This window comes from Marmota marmota, unplaced genomic scaffold (genome assembly GCF_001458135.2).
Source record: "Marmota marmota marmota unplaced genomic scaffold, marMar, whole genome shotgun sequence".
In the NCBI taxonomy this organism is placed as follows: domain Eukaryota; kingdom Metazoa; phylum Chordata; class Mammalia; order Rodentia; family Sciuridae; genus Marmota; species Marmota marmota.
Window position 1 is genome coordinate 5,482,038 of NW_025999863.1, and position 19,237 is coordinate 5,501,274.

The 19,237-nt window shown below is 48.9% G+C and overlaps 1 protein-coding gene across 2 annotated transcripts; it reads left to right on the plus strand.

The window, feature by feature from the left end:
- Window positions 1-27: 27 nt before the first annotated feature.
- Marchf2 (membrane associated ring-CH-type finger 2) lies at window positions 28-17,334 on the plus strand. 2 transcript variants are annotated; one of them, XM_015503753.2, is made up of 5 exons: window positions 28-181; window positions 4,214-4,441; window positions 11,321-11,516; window positions 13,426-13,635; window positions 16,724-17,334. In XM_015503753.2, the coding sequence occupies exons 2-5, from the start codon at window positions 4,266-4,268 to the stop codon at window positions 16,880-16,882; spliced, it is 741 nt and encodes a 246-aa protein (XP_015359239.1). In that variant the 5' UTR covers window positions 28-181; window positions 4,214-4,265; the 3' UTR covers window positions 16,883-17,334. The 2 variants fall into 2 exon arrangements, with proteins under 2 accessions (XP_015359239.1, XP_015359240.1); XM_015503754.2 differs by having other exon boundaries at window positions 16,748-17,334.
- Window positions 17,335-19,237: the final 1,903 nt, after the last annotated feature.

Here is a 19,237-nt window from a genome sequence, read left to right on the forward strand (position 1 = left end):
GGCTAGTGCAGTTGAGAGGCGGTCGTCATTGGCCCGCGGCGCTGTCGGCTTGGCGGGCGGTGCCCAGACGCAGGTGCCGGCCGAAGCCGAGCGAGCGGCGCAGACGGGCCGGGCCGGGCTGGGACCCGGGCCAGGGCGAACTGAGGGGCCTGCGCGGCCGCCCGGCCCGGCCGCGGATCAGGTAAGTACGGGACTGCAAGTAGGGTCAGAGTACGAAGACGGGTCCCAGATCCTGGGTTCGAGGCCCGAGGTCGGCCCCCTGGCGGGACAGGCTCGGACCCTTGGCCTCATCCTTCCCCTGGGACGCAGGGACATTAACTTCCATCTCAGAGCCTCGGGAGGCCTCTGGGCCTCGTCACACAGTAGGAGCCTCTTGGAGCCTCTGTTTCCCATTCTGTGAAATTGGGTCATCCCAGCGCCAATCTGATTCAGGAGGTTGATGATGAGTAAAGCGCCTAGCACACAGTAGGCAGTCAATCAATAAGTGGCTGATGTCCTTCCCTAACCTTTTTTAGAGGGGCTTTGCGTGAAAAGTAGTAAATATTATAACGAGTCAGGCAGTGTGCATGAAGCTGCTCGGACAGAGTGCACTGTGCTGAAATGGTGCACAAAACAGGGTGGGCAGAAATTACATGACTAGCTGCTCTTCAGTTCTGCAGGAACCGGAGTAGGTGTAAGTGCTAGAAATGGTTCCTGTCATAGATGAGGAAGTCAAGGGTCAGAGAAGTTAAGTCTCTTGCCCAGGGTCACACAGGAAATAAGAAGTAGAGCTGGGATTACAATCTCGCTGATGCAGGGCCATGGAAGTGCTGAAGGGCACACAGGAGATTCTCTATCGTGAGTGATGAGGAATGAATGCATTTGGACAGCTTCTACATTTATCCTAAAAAACAATAATGGTGAGCCCTGCCAAGACTGGAGCATTTACCATGTTCCAGGTGCTGACTGTTTTCTCTCTTCAAATCTTCCCAACAGCTCTGATGATGGTAATTATATTAGAGCTAATATTTATTGACTTCTTATTTACTGGTTGACAAGCTAGGTATCATTATGGACCTACCATTTTACAGATGAGAAAATTGAGTCTAAGACAGGGATATAGCTGCTCAAGATCACACTGTGGGGAGTTAAGGCCCTCTGATTGCTCTTTCTTCAATTTCCTGCCTTTTGGAAAAGGAGGTCAGGCAGGCATGGAAAAGATTGGGTGCCCCAGTGTCATTCCAAGCAGGCCTAGCCAAAGGTAGGCTAGGCCTGGAGGCTTCTTCTCAGGAGATCCCTCTGCAAACCTAGTCTACTAGCTCCATCATATTTGACAGAGGGGAAAGATGAGGTCCAGAGAAGTAAAGTAACTTGAACTAGGGTCCACAGCATTAGTGGTAGAATCATGATTTAAAGAACCAGGTCTCTTAAGGCCCAGACCCACTCACGACTAAATTCAAATCCTAGCATTGTTTCTTCCCTGGGCTAGTAGGTGTTCCCCTTTGAGCCTTAGCCTCCTCCGTGGCTGAATGGAGGTAATTATTGAACTTATGCCATAGGTTTGTTGTAAAGATTTTATGAAACCCATTTCCTGGGCACTGGGCCTAGTTTGCCCAAGATATTCTGTTAATTTCAGCAGCTCCAGAGCTAAGTCTAACCTGCAGCCTCCCTATTCTTCTATCTAGTTTCAAGTTTGACCCCTTTTAAGTCCAAGCTTATATGGTTTTCATGGACCTATAGCCTCTGAACCTCACCCTGGGGGCTAGCAGGCCCAGGGCCTGAGGGTCACAAGATCATGTTCTTTTTTTTTTTTTTTCTTTTTATTTATTTTTTAGTTTTCGGCGGACACAACATCTCTGTTTGTATGTGGTGCTGAGGATCGAACCTGGGCCGCACGCATGCGAGGCGAACACGCTACCGCTTGAGCCACATCCCCAGCCCACAAGATCATGTTCTTACAGTCTGTGCTGAGAAACAGATACAGCAACAGTGTGTGCACAGCTCTCTGCCAGACACAGGGTTGGGAACTTGGGGACTGCAGGGATCAAGTCTGACCAAATCTATACTTCCCAGAGTTCACTGAGGTGTGGGATGACAGAGATGGTTAAGCAGGTTGAACAAATAGCCTGTTTCAGAGAGGGTTTCATGTCATGAGGGTAGTAGTATGGACATCAGTGGCAGGGAAGGGTTCTCCAGGGAGGTGACCTTTGAAGGGGACACTTCTAAGAACTGTTTTGAGTTTAATGAGATGGTAGATTGCTTGGCACAGTGCCCAATCCTTGGTAAACCTTAACTGTTATTGTTATTTTGGTGATTTATGGGCCTGGTGTTAACAGATTTACCAGTTTGTTGCCCCCTGTCCCCAAGTGTGATAGTACTAATCTACAGGAGCTATGATGACTCTTGTAATGCCCAGCTGTACAGAGAAATGCTAAGACTGACCCTTGAAGGAGCAAAGGATTGGACTGCTTTCCACATGCATTCATTCGCCTGGAGGGTCCAGCAGCTTTTCTGCTGATCTCTGAGCAGGAGTTGGGCTGTAAGCACTTGGGAGGGACAGCAGTGTACAAACATGTTGGGCCTGCCCAAGGGATGTTATCTCAGACATGCAGCCTTCCTCCCAGGCTTCTCCTGCCTTCAGCTGATAACTTGCTTATCTGGCCACAGTGGCCCAACTGTGGAGGCTCAGGCATGTTGGGTTTTGGGCTGAGCTGTTCAGAGGGCACTGTCTGCCAGCAGACGGACTGTTGCAACCCCAAAAGTCAATCAATGTATGTGGATTTTACTCCTCTCTTTGGGTCTCAGACTTTGACAGGCAGTAGCTGGTCAAAGCTGACTTGGGATAGAGGGGTTACTTCAACAAGTGCCCAACTGGCTGCTCACTTGGTTTCTGAATACTACATGGGTTGCTTCAGGCTCTGGACCTTAGCTCATGGAGACAAAGTCCCCAGGTATTAGACAAGTTGGGAACAGATACTTGTACTGGCATCAAGGGACCCTCTCTAGAGACATCTGTTACTTTCATGATATTCTCAGAGGGAAGCATGCATAGGGATCTGGAAGCCCTATTTCAAGTCTCGCGCGAGCAGTGGGGAGACTACCTATGCTTCCTTTTTGCTATTGAGACTGTGGGGCAGAGGTTAGAATTCTGCTGCAGTCACCAGAACAGACTTCAGAATTACTACCCAAGGCTCCAACTGTTCCCATAGACTCCCCTTGGGGACCAAGGCATAGCTCAGAGCTACTGGTCTGGTGGGGTCAAAGGTTACCACCATCCTTTCTAGCCTGTGTCACTTCCTTGGTGACCTGAGGTTTCAAGGTATGTACAGCCTGACAAAAGGCCATGAGCCAGCAGGACACAGTGGCTCATGCCTCTAATCCCAGCAACTCAGGAAGCTGAGGCAGGAGGCTCACAAGTTCGAGGCCAGCCTGCACAACCTAGCAAGACTCTGTCTCAAAATAAAAAGTGCTGGGACTGTAGCTCAGTGGTAATGTGCTTGCCTAGCATTTGTGAGGTCTTAGGTGCTAAGTGCTAGCCCCCAAACCACATACACCCCAGAAAAGTTAAAAACACCATGAGGCACTGGGGCTGGGGCTCAGTGGTAGAGCACCTGCCTTGCATGTGTGAGGCACTGGGTTTGATCCTCAGCAACACATAAAAATAAATAATTATGTCCATCTGCAACTAAAAAAATTTAAAAAACAAACAAAAAAACACCATGACTAAGACGGGTCAAAATGACTCACCATTCAGGTCTGTGAGGCCAAGTTCCCAGCTCCGTTCTGCTCCAGTCAAAGGCTGGCTTCTTGCTCTGAGCTCAGCCCCATCCTCGGAGACCAAAACTAAGTGGTTAGCAGGCACAGGATAGTTCTGGTTCTGGAAAGAGCCAATCACAGGGCCTGGCACACAGTAGGCCCTCAATAAGTGTCAGATGGCATTCCCAAGTCTGTAAAGGTGATGTGTGTGGCTTTGAAGGTGAGGCCCGGCATGGCTTTTCCTAGGAAAGTGAGAGATAATGCAACCAAACGCCTAGTGTCTGCCTGGCCTGGACTAGGTTGTGTGTGTCATCTCAGCATCTTCATGGTTCCTCCTTAAGGTCCCATTTTACAGATCTGGCAAAATGAGGTTCAAAGAGGCACATCTTTGTACATAGTTCCTAGAGCTAAGAGGGAAATTGAACCCTAGTCCACTGGGCTCATAACTTTGCCCTTAATCTTTCTGCTGACCTCTCAGGCTCCTGGGACCATGGGCCTCAGGCCCTGAGGACACAGGGCTCCCTGTGGCCATGACGACAGGTGACTGCTGCCACCTCCCTGGCTCCCTGTGTGACTGCTCTGGCAGCCCTGCATTCTCCAAAGTTGTGGAGGCCACAGGCCTTGGGCCACCCCAGTATGTGGCTCAGGTGACTTCCAGGGATGGCCGGCTCCTTTCAACTGTCATCCGGGCATTGGACACACCAAGGTAAGTGGTGACTGTGTAGTTCTTGGCCTTTGTCCCTTTTTCTCTCTGTGGTGAATGATTTCTTCCTAGTCTGAGGTCAGAAGTCCAACCACTGAAAAAGGCCAGGCAGTGAATACACCAGAGAGAAGAGCCTAAATGGTAATCACCACGCGGAAGCAGAAAGACAGGCTAGCCAGGTCTGATTGTTTAGGAAAAGCCAAAATTCCAGATTCTTTTTTTGTTTGTTTGGCAGGGCTAGGGGTCAAGCCTGGGGTCTCACATTTGCTAGGCAAATGTTCTACCACTGAGCTACATCCCCAGCCCAAACTCCGGATTCTTATGCAGAATCTGAAGGTTATGTGTTGGCAAGTAACTCCAGCTTATGGGAGCAGCGGAGGGAGCTTATAGGAGTATAGACTGCCCATGCACGTTGAGCGGACTCCTCTGTCTCTCTTGGAGTGTCCCCAGAGGTTATTTCACCACTGTGTCTCTGAAATGGGGACACCTTCAAGTTGGGGTTCTTCTGGGAATATGATGCCATGATCCCTAGAAAGTGAGGTTTGCTACTTAGTAAACATTTGATAAAATGCACAGATGTTCCTTGATCAATAATGGGGTTACATTGTGATAAACCCACCATAAGTTGAAAATGTCACAAGTTAAATGCATTGTGCCGGGCGCAGTGGCACACACCTGTAATCCCAGTGACTCGGGAGGCTGAGGCAGGAGGATCACAAATTCAAAGCCAGACTTGGCAATGGTGAGGTGCTAAGCAACTCAGTGAGACCCTGTCTCTAAGTAAAATGCAAAATAGGGCTGGGGATGTGGCTCAGTGGTTGAGTGCCCCTGAGTTCAATCTCTGGTATCAAAATTATAATCATAATAATAAAATTTAAAAAAATTTGTTGCATCCCCAACCTATTGAGCTGCGTCACTTAGAAAGAGTGTGCTCAGCACAGTAGAGTCTCTGTTGTTCACCACGGTAACCTGTGGCTGTCTAGGAACCACCGGTCACTGCTGCTGTCCAACATCGGGACAGAGACCCGGGAGAGATGAAAATGCAAAATTCAAATGATTATTTCTACTGAATGTGTACTGCTTTCACACCATTGTGAAGTTGCAAATTTTTAAATCAAACTGTTTTAAGTTGGGAACTATCTATATTTAAAACTCAGCATGAGGGGCCAGGGATTCCACTCAGTGGTCGAGTGTGTGTTTACCATGCGTGAGCCCTGGGTTCCATTCCCAGCACCAACAAGACAAAAGTAAAAGCAAAAACAAACCTCAGTGTGAGCCTCGTCTTCCTGACCTTCTATGAGCTCAACTTGTCTGGTTTGCCAATTTGTTATCAGTTCCAAGGAAAAGGATTATTTATTTATTTAGAGATACTACCTCACCATGTTGCCCAGGCTAACCTCAAACTCCTGGGTCAAGTGATCCTCCAAAGTAGCTGGGACTACAGGTGTGTTCCAGGGTGCACCCAGCTAGGAAGAGTTTTAAGGGAACCCCATGAACATTTATTTTGTTTTGGGGACTGGCTCAGCGGTAGAGCACTTGCCTAGCATGTGTGAGGCGCTGGGTTCAATCCTTATCACCACATAAAAATAAATAAATAAAATAAAGGTATTGTGTCCAACTATAACTAACTAAATAAAAAAAATATATATATGTGTGTGTGTATGTATATATGTGTGTATATATATGTGTGTGTGTATATATTTAGTTAGTTGTAGTTGGACACATATGTGTGTGTGTGTGTGTGTGTGTGTGTGTGTGATGTCTGGGCACTCTATCATGGACCTATGTCTCCAGCCTTTTATTTATTGAGACAGGCTCTTGCTAAGTTGCTCGAATTTGTGATCCTCTTGCCTTAACCTCTGGTGATGCTGGGATTTCAGACATGTGCCACAGTACCCAGCTATTGACATTTAAATCTATTTTAACTCACTTAGATTTAAAATAGCCACCAAATTGGCTAGGGGAATAGAATTGTAAATTATTTTTCTTTTACTTTTTTAAGTTTTACATATTATATTTATTTCATATAATTTAATAAATAAGCTCCTTTTTTTTAACTCGATTTTTTTTACTCTGGTAAAATACATAATACTATTCTTCTTACCACTCTAAATACTTTAAACATACAGTTCAGAGGAGTACTCGTTCACATTGTTGTTCAGCCGTCCCCACCCTCCATCTGTAGAAGTCTCTCATCTTCCCACACTGAAACTGTCCAATTCAACAGGAACTCCCATCCCCTACCCCTGGCTCCCACCATACTACATCCTGTTCTGTGGATCCCATGATTCTAGGGGCTTCCTGTGTGTAGAATCATGCAGTGCGTCCTTTGAGACTGGCTGGTTTCATTGAGCATCATGTTCTGAAGGTTCGTCCGTGTTATACTGTCAGAATTCATTCATAAGCATTTTATGCAAAAAATAAAAATAAGTAGGAGTTGGGAGTACATCTCAGTGGTAGAGTGCCTGCATAGCATGTGAAGGTCCTATCCCTAGCACTGCAAAAACCAATTAGATAAAATTACAAGCAGCAAATAGAATCCTTGAATTGCCCTTGGAGGGGGAACTAAGGGCTGCTCCCTAAGTCTTCGCCTGGTGTCCCTTCCTTGTGTGAGCCCAGATCAGATCGGGTAGTCTCTTTCTGAGCTTCTGAGCGTTCTCTGAGGTTTTGGCTTACAAGTCTCCATTTCTGTTAGAAGCCCTGGGACTGGGTGTATATATAGCTCAGTGGCAGAACCTGAGATGAGCATGCTCAGGCCTGGGGTTCTGTCCCCAGCAGCACATACATATAAAAAAGAAAGGAGGTAGAAAGGGGCTTGTGCTGGTAGAGCCAGGCGGGGAGTAAGGAGACCCTTGTTGGGCTCCAGGCCTTCCAGCCAGAGCTGCCAGGGCAGGGCAGTGGGGAGGAGGCCTACTGCAGCAGAATGTCCCCATGTAGGATTTCTGAGGAGCTGTGTATGTGGACAGTGCTGATCCAGTGAGTGACCCCCACTTGGCCTGCTCTCCTTTTTTTTGGTACCAAGGATTGAACCCAGAGCACTTAACCCCTGAGCCACAACCCTAGCCCTTTTTTAAAATTTTGAGACAGGATCTCACTAAGTTTCTGAGGCTGGCCTTGAACTTGAGACCCTCCTGCCTCAGCTTCCTGAGTCCGTGGGATTACAGGCTCCACTCTCCCTTTTACACCTGGGAAAACTGAAGCCTCAAGGGAGATGGACACCTGCCAAGGTCACTGAGTGGAACTGAGGCTCGAACCCAGGGCTGCACCTTCTCCTATGGTTCTGAGAGACCCTAGTGAGCAGTCTGGCAGTTCTTGCTCTTGTCCTTGGTCAACTTGTACTGCTTCTCGGGTCCTGTCCAATTGGTATGCGACTGGTGGTCAGGACAGCATGGCACCTTGAGACCACAGGGCCCTCCCGGGTCTGCCCATTGGCTTCATTGCCTGCGGTGCAGTTCAGCTCTCCGAGGGTCTCCTTCTCCATCTCCCATCTGCCTTTGGAAGCAGCTCAACTCAAGCCTGTCCAGCCAGGGGAGAGGTGCTCCATCCAGACCTCCATAGAGCAAACGCCCCTGTTTGTCCAAAGGTCAGCATTCAGGAGTGTGACCTTCCTTCCAGCCTCCTGACCAGTCCTCCCAGGGGTAAACAGGGGTCCTTCCCTGCTGCTGGATGGCCCTGGGCTTGGCAGAGGCTGCAGACAGCTGGTTACCATTCTGCTGCTGATTCCAAAACTTCTCCTGGGGAGCTTCTGCTTGCTACTGAGAGCAGCAAGCACAGGACTCAAAGATATCATACCCAGCACCTTTACCAGTTCCATGACTGTAAATATGCAGCCTTCATATGTCTTCAAGTAGACCCTGAATCCTGGGGTCACATGGCAAAGATCTTGGCAGAGGTTAATCAGGGCAGAGAGTTTTGGACTCAGAAACCTGCAGAGATCAAAGAAGAAGGTCTAAGGAGGAATTGTTTCCAAGACCCAGGACAGTCCCCACAGGCTTGGGTATAGCATCTAGGTGCCTTTTGCCTCTCTGTACCTTGGGCTGTCTGCCCCACAGGCTGTGAGTGAGCCTAGCCCCTTCTGGAAGCTGCCTCAAGCATTTTGGCATCACCAGCCCTCTGCCTGCCCTCTTCCCTGGGACTTTCTCTGTCACTCACACTGACCTTTCCTTGCTCCTGGAGTGCTCCCTGGGCAGCTCCACCAGGTCTGTGGATGTCTCACCCGCTCTTCCATCCCATTGTCTTCTCAGCTATGTCCCTTGCATTATTACCCTGCCAGAATTTCATGAACAAAGCCCATTTCTCTTGCCTGTCATTTGCAGAAGGCAGTGTTGCAAAGCAGCCTAGTGTGCCCAGGCCCTGGAGCGAGACTTCTTGGTTCAAATCTGGCTTTGTAGATGTCTAGCTGTGAGTTCACATGATCAAGTCAGAACGCCTCAGCTTACCATCTGTAAAATGGGGGCCAAACCAAATGAATACTGCCATAGTGAATTTTCTGTTGCTGTGACCAAAATACCTGACGTGAACAACTTAGAGGATAGATTTATTGTGTCTCAGTTTCGGAGGTTTCAGTCCATGGTCAACTGGCCCCACTGCTTTGGGCCTGAGGTGACCGCAGGATATCATGGTAGAAGGGTGTGGCAGAGGGAAGCTGTCAGGTCCTAGCAATTGGGAAGCAGAGAGAGACAGAGCAAGGAAGGAACCAAGATCAGCATGTACCCTTCTAAGCTGGGCGCCGTGGCGCACGCCTGTACTCCAGTAGCTCAGGAGGCTGAGGCAGGAGGATCATGAGTTCAAAGCCAGCCTCAGCAACTTAGTGAGGTCCTATGCAATTTAGCAAGACCCTGTCTCTAAATATTAAAGTATTGTCCAGGAAGGCCCCCCCCCCACAGGTGACCTACTTCCTCCACCTAGGTCCCACCTCCTGTAGTTTCCCCGCCACTTCCCAGTAATGTCATTGAATTTTGAATCCATCAGTAGATTAATACACTGATGTGATTAGAACCCTCAGGATCCAATCATTTCCCAAAAGTCCCAGTCTGAGCATGGCTGGAATGGAGACCAAGTCTTCAACACATGAGCATTCAGGGGACAGTGCAGATCTAAACTGTAACAAGCACTTTCCTTACCAGCTCATTGTGAGAATGAGACAAATTAATCCTGATGTTGCCCTTAGAATAGTGTCTAGTTCACAGTAAGTGCTCAATCAATTTTACTTTATTTATTTGTTTATTTTTTTTGTACCAGGAATTGAACTCAGGGCACCTGACCACTGAGCCACGTCCCCAGCTCTATTTTGTATTTTATTTAGAGATAGGGTCTCACTGAGTTGCTTAGCACCTTGCTTTTGCTGAGACTGGCTTTGAACTTGTGATCCTCCTGCCTCAGCCTCCCCAGCTGCTGGGATTACAGGTGTGCACCACCGTGCTGGATCCCCTTTTTGTTTTTTCTGAATGCCCTTCCAGAGTTTTACAGGATTTCCCAGAACAAACTACAAACTGAGATTTTTGCCACTTCCGCTTCCCTGAGTTGGTTTCTGGAGAGGGCTTGTCTCCTGGGAACTTCTGTGTGGGGGGGGGTTGGGGGCAGGATCAGGGTATGGGATTGGAAAGGAGCAGGCCTTTTGCCCTTTACTAGAGAGAATAGCAGCTTGGGGCTAGGGCTGACCAAAAGCAGATGTACTGAGCTCTTTTGAAAGCAGCCAGGCCCCACCCCATAGCAGGAAAGCCTGAGAAAGGGACCGAAAACAGTTTCCGAGGGAAACTGGCTTATCTGGAAAACAGCTCTCCTACTCAGCGTCCTTTGTGTGTTCCTGACAACCTCTGCTTCTGGGCCGCAGTGTTTGGAAAACAATGACTCATGCCTGGATGGCCTCTGGGCTCACTGAGGCCACACCTCTGCCTCCTGAGCCACCTCAGGAAGGACCTAGCCTCCCCAGAGACAAGGTGGGGGCTGGAGACTTTCCCAAGGTAGCTCTCTGTGGGTGGCTTTATCTGTTTCCCCCCCTCACAGGGGCAGAGGAGCCCAAGAGCAATTCTCTAGGGATACACAGGTTTCTTAGGCTGTGTGGCCTCAGGTGCGGTTATATCCAGGGTTTCTAAAGATGTCTTTAATAATCTGCCTTTCCCCTCCAGGCGTGGTGGCACACGCCTATAATCCCAGTTACTCTGGAGGCTGAGGCTGGAGGAGCCATGTCAAGGTGCAGGCAGCAAGTTCAAGGTCAGCCTGGGCAACTTAGTGAGATCCTGCCTCAAAATAAAAATAAAAAGGGCTGGGATGCAGCTCAGCAGTGAGCAGCCCCAGGCTCAATCCCCAGTACTGATGAAACAGAGTAAAAAGGGAGTCCTCTTGCCTGGTCTTGGCGCTCCTTCCCTCTGTGCTGGCGTCGGTCAGCTCTAAGCTACTGCCAGCCTTGCTGTTTGGTGTTGGAGGGGGTGGTAATTTTAGAGATTGATTCTTGGTGGCTCTGATTGCATCACATGCGCCCTCCTCTGAGTCAGTCCCCCGACAACATGGGATGTATGATGTTCTCATTGGTCAGGCCTAAGGTCATCAAGATGTCATCAGCTCTGCCCTGGTCCTTGAGGACCAACAGTTGAGGGTGGTATTACAGGAGGAGAGAACTTTGGGCAGGCAGGTACTCAAGATACTCACCTTGGGCCTACAATGCCCCAGGAGTTCTGGGAGGGAGTACATCCTTCCCGCTGTGGGAGTCTGAGAAGGCTTCCAAAACAGGAGGCTGTTTGGAGCTGGGTATTGAAGGATGAATAGGAGTTCCACAAATGCCAATGCGGGGCAATGATGAGTTCGTGATCTAAGAGTGTGCAGTGAAGCAGGTGTAGGCATGAAGCCCGGTCATTGCTCATGGGTCCTATCTCTGTAATCCAGTGACTGTCCCTTCTGCCGGATCTGCCATGAGGGAGCAAATGGGGAGAGCTTGCTGTCCCCATGTGGCTGCGCCGGCACACTGGGCGCTGTGCACAGAAGCTGCCTGGAGAAGTGGCTTTCCTCATCCAACACCAGCTACTGCGAGCTGTGCCACACGGAGTTTGCAGTGGAAAAGCGGCCCAGACCTCTCACAGAGGTACCCTTGGGAGCCTGAGCGGGGGAGGGGAGGAAAGGAGGCCTGGGGCACAGATGGGGGCTGCCCTGGGGAATCAGCTTCTCCCTGGGTGAGCCTCCCTACTGCCTTCTGGGCAGACTCTGTGGATGGGGCTGGGGGACCAAGCCTGAGGTTGCAGGTCCACTGTGCCTGCTCCCTGATCAGGTTCACTCTGTCACTAGCAGGCACTCCTTGAGCACCTCCAGTGTGCCCACTGCCTGTCGGGTGCTGGGGACCCAGCCACTGACAAAGGCCCATTTGGCCAGTGCTCATAAAGACGAAAGTCTAGGCAATCAATGACTTGGCCCGAAAGTGTGTTGCAAACGGTAGGGCACGTAGGGGACAACAACTTGGGGGTCAAGAGAGGCCTTGACAGGAGGTGAACCCCAAACTAAGACCTGAGGGAGGAAAGAGCCCAGGGAAGGGTGGTGCCAGCAGAGGGCACAACAGGTGTGAGGGACCCAAGGCCAAGCTGATTTCAGTACTCCCAGCAAAGCCTGAGTGGCTGGAGTGGGTCGAGTTAAAGGAGGAGCAGAGTGACCTAGGAGGAAGTGGCTGCAGCCACACCAGGCTGTGTGACCTGCACCCAGACACTTAGGTTTTAGCCTGAGTGTGACAGTCAGATTAAGACAGGACACTCCCAGGCGTGGTAGTACCTCACTGCTGCTGCTCTCCTTGAGCCTGCCTGGGTGCTGCCCAGCCTGGCGTGGGGTGGCCGAGAACTGCAGAGTGGATGTCACTGGGCTGGAGAGGGAAGAGCAGAATCTAACCCTGAGAATGAGGAGGCTCCCTAGAGTAGTCAGGGCCATCGCAGTAAGCTCGGGAGTCTGTGGGACCCCAGAAAGACAATGGGAGGGAAGGTCCAGTTCTTGCCTGAACACCCCTCTTGTTCCTCTTTGGTCCTCATTTTCCAGCTGAATAGTACTCTTCTCCAGTGCACCTTGTCTAGGCCTCCCATGCCTACCTCAGGGCCTTTGCACCCGCTGTTCTTTAATGGGGAGCTCTGTACCCGACTGCCATTCTTTTGCTCATTCCAATCTCCTCATCAAGGCCTTCTCTTCCCTGAGTATCCATCCCATTCATACCTTCCCTGTTTGCAAGGGAAAGCAGGGACCCTCTCTGTCTCACTCACTGAATTTTGTGAACAGTGCCTATCTCTCTTGGTCCATGATTGCAGAAGACAATGTCAGATGGTGGCCAAGCGTGCTGGGCCCTGGAGCACCACTTCCCGGGTTCCAGTCCTAGCTGGCTTTGTGGACCCCAGGTTGAATATCCCTTATATGAAATGCTTGGATGGGATCCAAGTCAAAGTATGACATTCAGTTGTGTTTCATATATACCTTATACACATAACCTGAACTTCATTTTATATAACATTTTGAATAATTAAATGCATGAAACAAAGTATCACGGTATGTAACTTTTCACTTATGGCAACATGTCCCCACACAAAAAGTTTCAGAATTTGGAAGATTTTGGATTGTAGATTTTTGGATTAGGGAAAGCTATATAGCTGTATTAATTTGCATAAACGAATTAACCCCTCCATGTCTGTTTCCCTTTCTGTAAAATGGAGGCAAAAGTGACTTGTGGTTCACCATTGCTCAACAGCTAGGCACACACCTAGCTAGGCGCACACCTGTGATCCCAGCTACTGGGGAGCCTGAGGCAGGAGGATCACAAGTTGGAAGCCAGTTTGGGCAACTTAAGAGACCCTGACTAAAAATCAAAAGGGCTAGGGATGTGGCTCAGTGGCAGAGTGCTTCTGGGTTCAATCCCCAGTCCCTAACAAACAAACAAAGGTAGCATGGAGGCTGGTCCAGGCGGGGCCACCTCTGGCCCCTTGGCCACTCTCTCCACACCCGGCTTCTCCTCATCTTGCTCCCTGCAGTGGCTGAAGGACCCAGGGCCTCGGACAGAGAAGCGGACGCTGTGCTGCGACATGGTGTGCTTCCTGTTCATCACACCACTGGCTGCGATCTCAGGCTGGCTGTGCTTGCGCGGAGCCCAGGACCACCTCCGGCTCCATAGTCGGCTTGAGGCCGTGGGGCTCATTGCCCTCACCATCGCCCTGTTCACCATTTACGTCCTCTGGACGCTGGTGAGTGCTGCCAGCCAGGGAGCAGGCAACTGGGGGGCTCCAGCTACGAGCAGCGGGGCCAGGGGTTTGGTCAGTGACTTGGGAGTCTTCTGTGCAGGTGGCCCTGGGTGGAAGCTTCCCCTGAGCTCACCCTGCATCTCGTGAAGCTCCAGATTCTGAGCATGGCAAAGGTCCAGGGAAGCCCCAAGCCAAGCGTGAGCCTTCTGCTTCAAAGGCGTAAGGGCATCTGATCACCATTCCTGAGTGGAGTCCTTAAGCTCCAAGTCAGAGAGTGGGCATGGGCCACGGAGGGAGGAGCAAAGGTTGAGCAAGAGGCAGGGATGTGATCCCAGCTCCTCGGGGCTGAGGGAGGAGAGTTGTCTGAGCCCAGGAGTTCAGAGCCAGTGTGTCCAACACAGTGAGAGTCCATCTCATCCCTCAGCCATAACCGTTGTTGTTCAACTGTGGGGCAGTCTCCTCCATAAATGTTTTTCAGCCTCGGGGTGTAGCTTGGAGGCAGAGCCCTGCTTAGCATGAGGGAGCCTCTGGGTTCCGTCCCCCAAAACAAAAGAGGTCTTTTTTCTTTTAAGAGATGGGATCTCACTGCATTGCCCAGGCTGAACTTGAACTCCTGGGCTCAGTGCCTCAGACTCTGGAGCACCTGGGACTATGGGTGCATACCAGCATGCCTGTTTTCCAGAAGTAGATGTTAGTGTATCCACCAGCATATACAAGTCACGTGCTGCATAACAACATTTCTTTGGAGAACAGAACACATGTATGACTACGGTCCCATAAGCTTACATTGCCTAGTTACACCATACCTGCCTTAGATTGTGTCAGCCCACTCGAAGATGCTTGCCCAGTGACAACACTACCCACTGATGCATTCTCAGGACGTATCCCTATTGTTAAGTGACACAGGATTGTATTTTTTTTTTTTTATACAAATAGGTTGAAACTGGCCATAGGTACTGTTTTGCTTCTTTTTCTACTTTGCTAACATCCTTTAGAAAAAAATGCAGCCTCCCAGCAGTCGTTCATTTTATGGGTGTACTATATTTACCTAACCAATCCCTTTTGACAGACACTGGGATTCTTTCCAGTGTTTGTGTGTCCCTTTCCCTCCACTCCTTTTTTTTTTTTTTTTCTCTTATGAACAGTGCTTTGGGCACCACCTGTGCAATTATTTCCTTGTTTATTCTTGGTTGTTCTGGCTGTGGAATCCAGAGCCTCATTCATGCTAGGCAAGCGCTCTTCCATAGAGCTACACCCCAGCCCTGCATATATTTCTTTCTTTTTTTTTTTCATTCTCAATTATTTTATTTTTATTTATTTTTAAATATTTATTTTTTAACTTTAAGTGGACACGGTATCTTTATTTTATTTTTATCTAGTGCTGAGGATTGAACCCAGTGCCTCACGTATGCTAGGTGAGCGTGCTACCACTTGAGCCATATCCCCAGCCCCTCTCAATTATTTTAATGGACATTTCGGAACTAAACATGGTACATTGCCCGGTAACAACATAAGATGATGGTGATATCATTAATAAAGTCAATTGATACTACATATCTGAAATTATAGAGGGGATTTGTTTCCCAACACTTTGGCATCACTATTTCATTTGAAGTCCCCCTCCTGCTAACATACGCTGTCTGCAGATCATGTTTCCAGCTCCATTTTATAGATTCTAACAAAGATTCCAAGACAATGATTTGACCCACGACTCTCACATATCTGATTCCTAGTTTACTGCTTCTTCTACCCCTTTCAACAAAAATATGATTCAAGTATCAGTGATGTGTCTTCTGCCTCTTCTATTCCTGAGTATAACTGCTCTATCTTTTCAACCAACAATAACTATATAAGTAATTTCATGTGGCTTTTATAAAAAGAGAAATGGGACAAGGTAGTAAATAACTTTGCTTATATTTCTTGAGAACTTGCTTGGTCAAAGGGTATAAACCACTGACATTTTTTAATTTTGAAACACAGACTTTATTTTTTAGAGTAGTTTTTTGGGCTGATAGAAAAATTGAGCAGAAAATACTGGAATTTCTACATATAAATTTTGTCCCCACAACTTGTGCAGTGCGCGTCCCGCCCCGCCCCCCCCCCAAACCAATGTCAGCATCTTGTACTGAGTGGCACATTGATGCCAGGACACATACTTATCACCCAGAGTCCATAATTCACAGTAGAGCTCACTCCTTGTACATTCTATGACCTTGACAAATATATGGTGTTTCCTCCTTTCTAGTATCACAGACTGTATCTTTTTTTTTTTTTTTTTTTAGTACCAGGGATTGAACTCAGGGGCACTCAGCCACTGAGCCACATCCCCAGTCCTATTTTGTTTTTTTATTTAGAGACAGGGTCTCACTGAATTGCTTAGCTTCTCACTTTTGCTAAGGCTGACTTTGAACTCAAGATCCTCCTATCTCAGCCTCCTGAGCTGCTGGGATTACAGGCATGGCCACTGCACCAGGCTCAGAGTGTATCTTCATTGCCCTAAAAATCCTCTGTGCTCCACCTATTCAGCCCCTCCTCCTTCCCCACAGATTTTGGCAACCATTGGTCTTTTTACTCTCTCCGTAGTTCTGCCTTTTCTACAATGTCATAGAGTCATACAGTACATAGCCTTTTTCAGATGGGCTTCTTTCAAGTAGTCATGTTCATTTAAGGTTTCTCTGTGTCTTTATGGTTCGATGGCTTACTTCTTTCTAGCACCGAATAATATTTCATTGTCTGGATGCACCACCATTATTGAGGAACAGCTTCGTTGCTTCCAAATTCTCGTGATTTTGTGATTGATTGACATTAATCCCTTGCAAAAGGCTGAATTACTGCACTCCTACCAGACACAGAAAGGGAGTGCCTTGCTTCCTGCTGGGGTGGGTAGGGTCTCTCATTTTTTAGGATTGAAGCTCAAGCAGAATATCCCAGGAGAGCCAGTGGGTGATTGTGTGCACAGCCTGCTGGCTGTGCTCCTGAAAATGGGAGCTGGACCCTGGATCAGGCTAAGGCAGGTGTCATGGGGCCCTTTTCCTCCCTTGGGGGTAGGGGCTGCCTTGTCCTGCCCACCCACTACAGAACTGCCCTGCAGGTCTCTTTCCGCTACCATTGCCAGCTGTACTCTGAGTGGAGAAGGACCAACCAGAAAGTCCGCCTGAAGATCCGGGACACAGATGGCTCCGAGGATTCCCACCACTCCCCGCTGGCAGCTGGACTCCTGAAAAAGGTGGCAGAGGAGACACCTGTGTGAAGGCCAGGCTGAAGGGGCCCTGTGGCAGAGATAGGCCAGAGGCAGCTGGTGATGCCCTGGTGTTTGGAAGGACAGAAACTGCCCGACCCTTCCTGCATGGCCAGAACGCTTCCTAGGCCAAGAGCCATGCCAAGTGGAGCCTATTCTATGATCCTATGTGAACATATTTTTAGGTTTTTTGCACACTGTTGTTCATGACAAGGACAGATGGACATGATCCTGAGCTTCAGATGGAGCAGGCACCCTGATCTCATTTGAGGTCCATTTGGCACCTCCTGGGCCAGCAGCTGTGGCCATGCATCAAGGGTGCCCACTGGGCTGGAAGGTCCCAGCTTTTCTTGCTTCCTTGCACCTGGCAGGCTCGCTCTCCTGGCACCCTTGACTTTATGAAGTTGCACTGAGTTTCAAAAACCCATCCCTGAATGAATAAAAGGAGCCCTTGCTGGACAAAATGGACTCATTACTTAAATTTCTAACTCACTCAAAGTGAAAGACTCCATGGAGGTAAAGAATAAACAATGCTTGGCTTATTTTGAGGGATCCATTATGAAGCCCACAGGAAGAGGCAAAGTTTGATTTTTTAAGTGAAGAGCAGGTAGCAGGGTTATGTAATAAATGATTTTAAGAATCTATATGAGGCTGTGGCTGTGGCTCAGTGGTAGCTCATTTGCCTGGCATTGTGAGGCACTGAGTTTGATTCAGCACTGCATATAAATAAAAATAATAAAGATCTATCAAGAACTAAAAAATATTAAAAAAAATACATGTGGACCTGGGGCACAGCTCAGTGATAGAGTACATGCTTAACATGTGCAAGTCTTGGGTTACATTCTCCAGCACCACCAAAAAGAAAAAATAACAGTTAAGAACAGTTTCCACTCATTTTGCATCTCCCATGCTTCAGATATTATACTGGGCCCTTTATGCTCACTAAGTAATCTTGATACTATCTGTACTTATGAGAGGTCACCATGGATGAGGTCCAGTTCTAAGCCTTCTCAGAAATCCTCCCTTTCTCTGATTCTTGCTATCACCCTCTGGGGTAGGAATAGCTATTATCTCCATTTTACAGGTGAGAAGACTGAAGCCCAGTGCAAGAAAACCTTTGAGGTTCTATAGCCTTAGGAAGCTGAGTTGGGAACCCTAGGTCTGCAATGTCTCAGTGCTGAGCCTTGTGCCCCACCTTCCATAATGACTCAGGAAAGAAGTAGAATGTGGTCATGCTAATAACAGCACCTATTTCTGAGCGCTTTTTGCATGCCAAGCTTTATACATTCCAGGGCTTAACAGTGGCCTGCATTTAATGCTCAGAGAAGCCCCTAAATATGGGTTCTCTGGAGTCTCTTATTAACTCTACTTTCAGATGAGCAAATTGAGCATCAGAGCAATGGGGTCACTGGTTCAAAGTCAGACATCCCTGATGGATCTAGTACAGTGTCTGGCCCTTCTTATTGTGTTCTGCACAAATTCCTGCCTGATACATAGCTCACCCACAAAGAAAAACCTTTTCTGCCCTGACTGGGAGGGCAAGGGGAAGCTAGTTTTGCAAAGTGCATAGACCAAGAGGCTGGAACTTGCTTGGCCTGTAGAACAGAGTAGAGGACTTTGTGGCTGGAACAGTGTGATTAAGGGGCAGGGATCAGAGAGGTAGGCAAAGTGTCCTAGGAATGGGTGGGTGGTGCACTGGTGGTCTGCAGAAACACAAGATCACTTCCAAACACATTAGCTCTGCTGGTCCTTGAGGGTGCCCCTCGCCTCAGCAATCTGCATAGTCTTGCACCTGTTTCTCCTCAGGCCAGCTTTGGAGTGTGGTGCCCCAGGTATGCCAAGAAGAGAAAAAAGCCTTCGTACTTCTCTTCTAATAGTTTAAATTACATCGAGAAGAAAGTTTTAATGTGGTGTTAGCCTGTCTCTAAAAGTCCTCTAAACCTTCCAGGAACCTCCAGACAGAACTTTCGCTGTCCCTCTCCCCAGCTCTGGTTACAGAAAGCTGGGCGTGACTAGGTCCAAGTGTGTACACGTAGGTGTGAAGGGTAGACAGATGCTTCCCCTACAGGACTTGGAGCGCATGCGGAACGTCGGGTAAGTGTTTTAAATCAAACTTGTTGCGTGAATGAATGAATCCAAAGCGGCCGGTCTGCGCTTGTGCCCGGCGGGGGCGTGGCCTGGCCAGAGGCGTGGCCCGGTGCAGGAGCGGAGGAAGCGCGAGCGGATCGTGTCGCGCGCAGGCGTTACTGGTCGCTCCGAGTCACGTGAGCGCGCAGGCGCAGCGCCGCGCAGCCGCTCCCTCACACAAAGCCCAGACGCGGAGAAAATGGCGGCAGGGGTCGAAGCGGCGGCAGAGGTGGCAGCGAC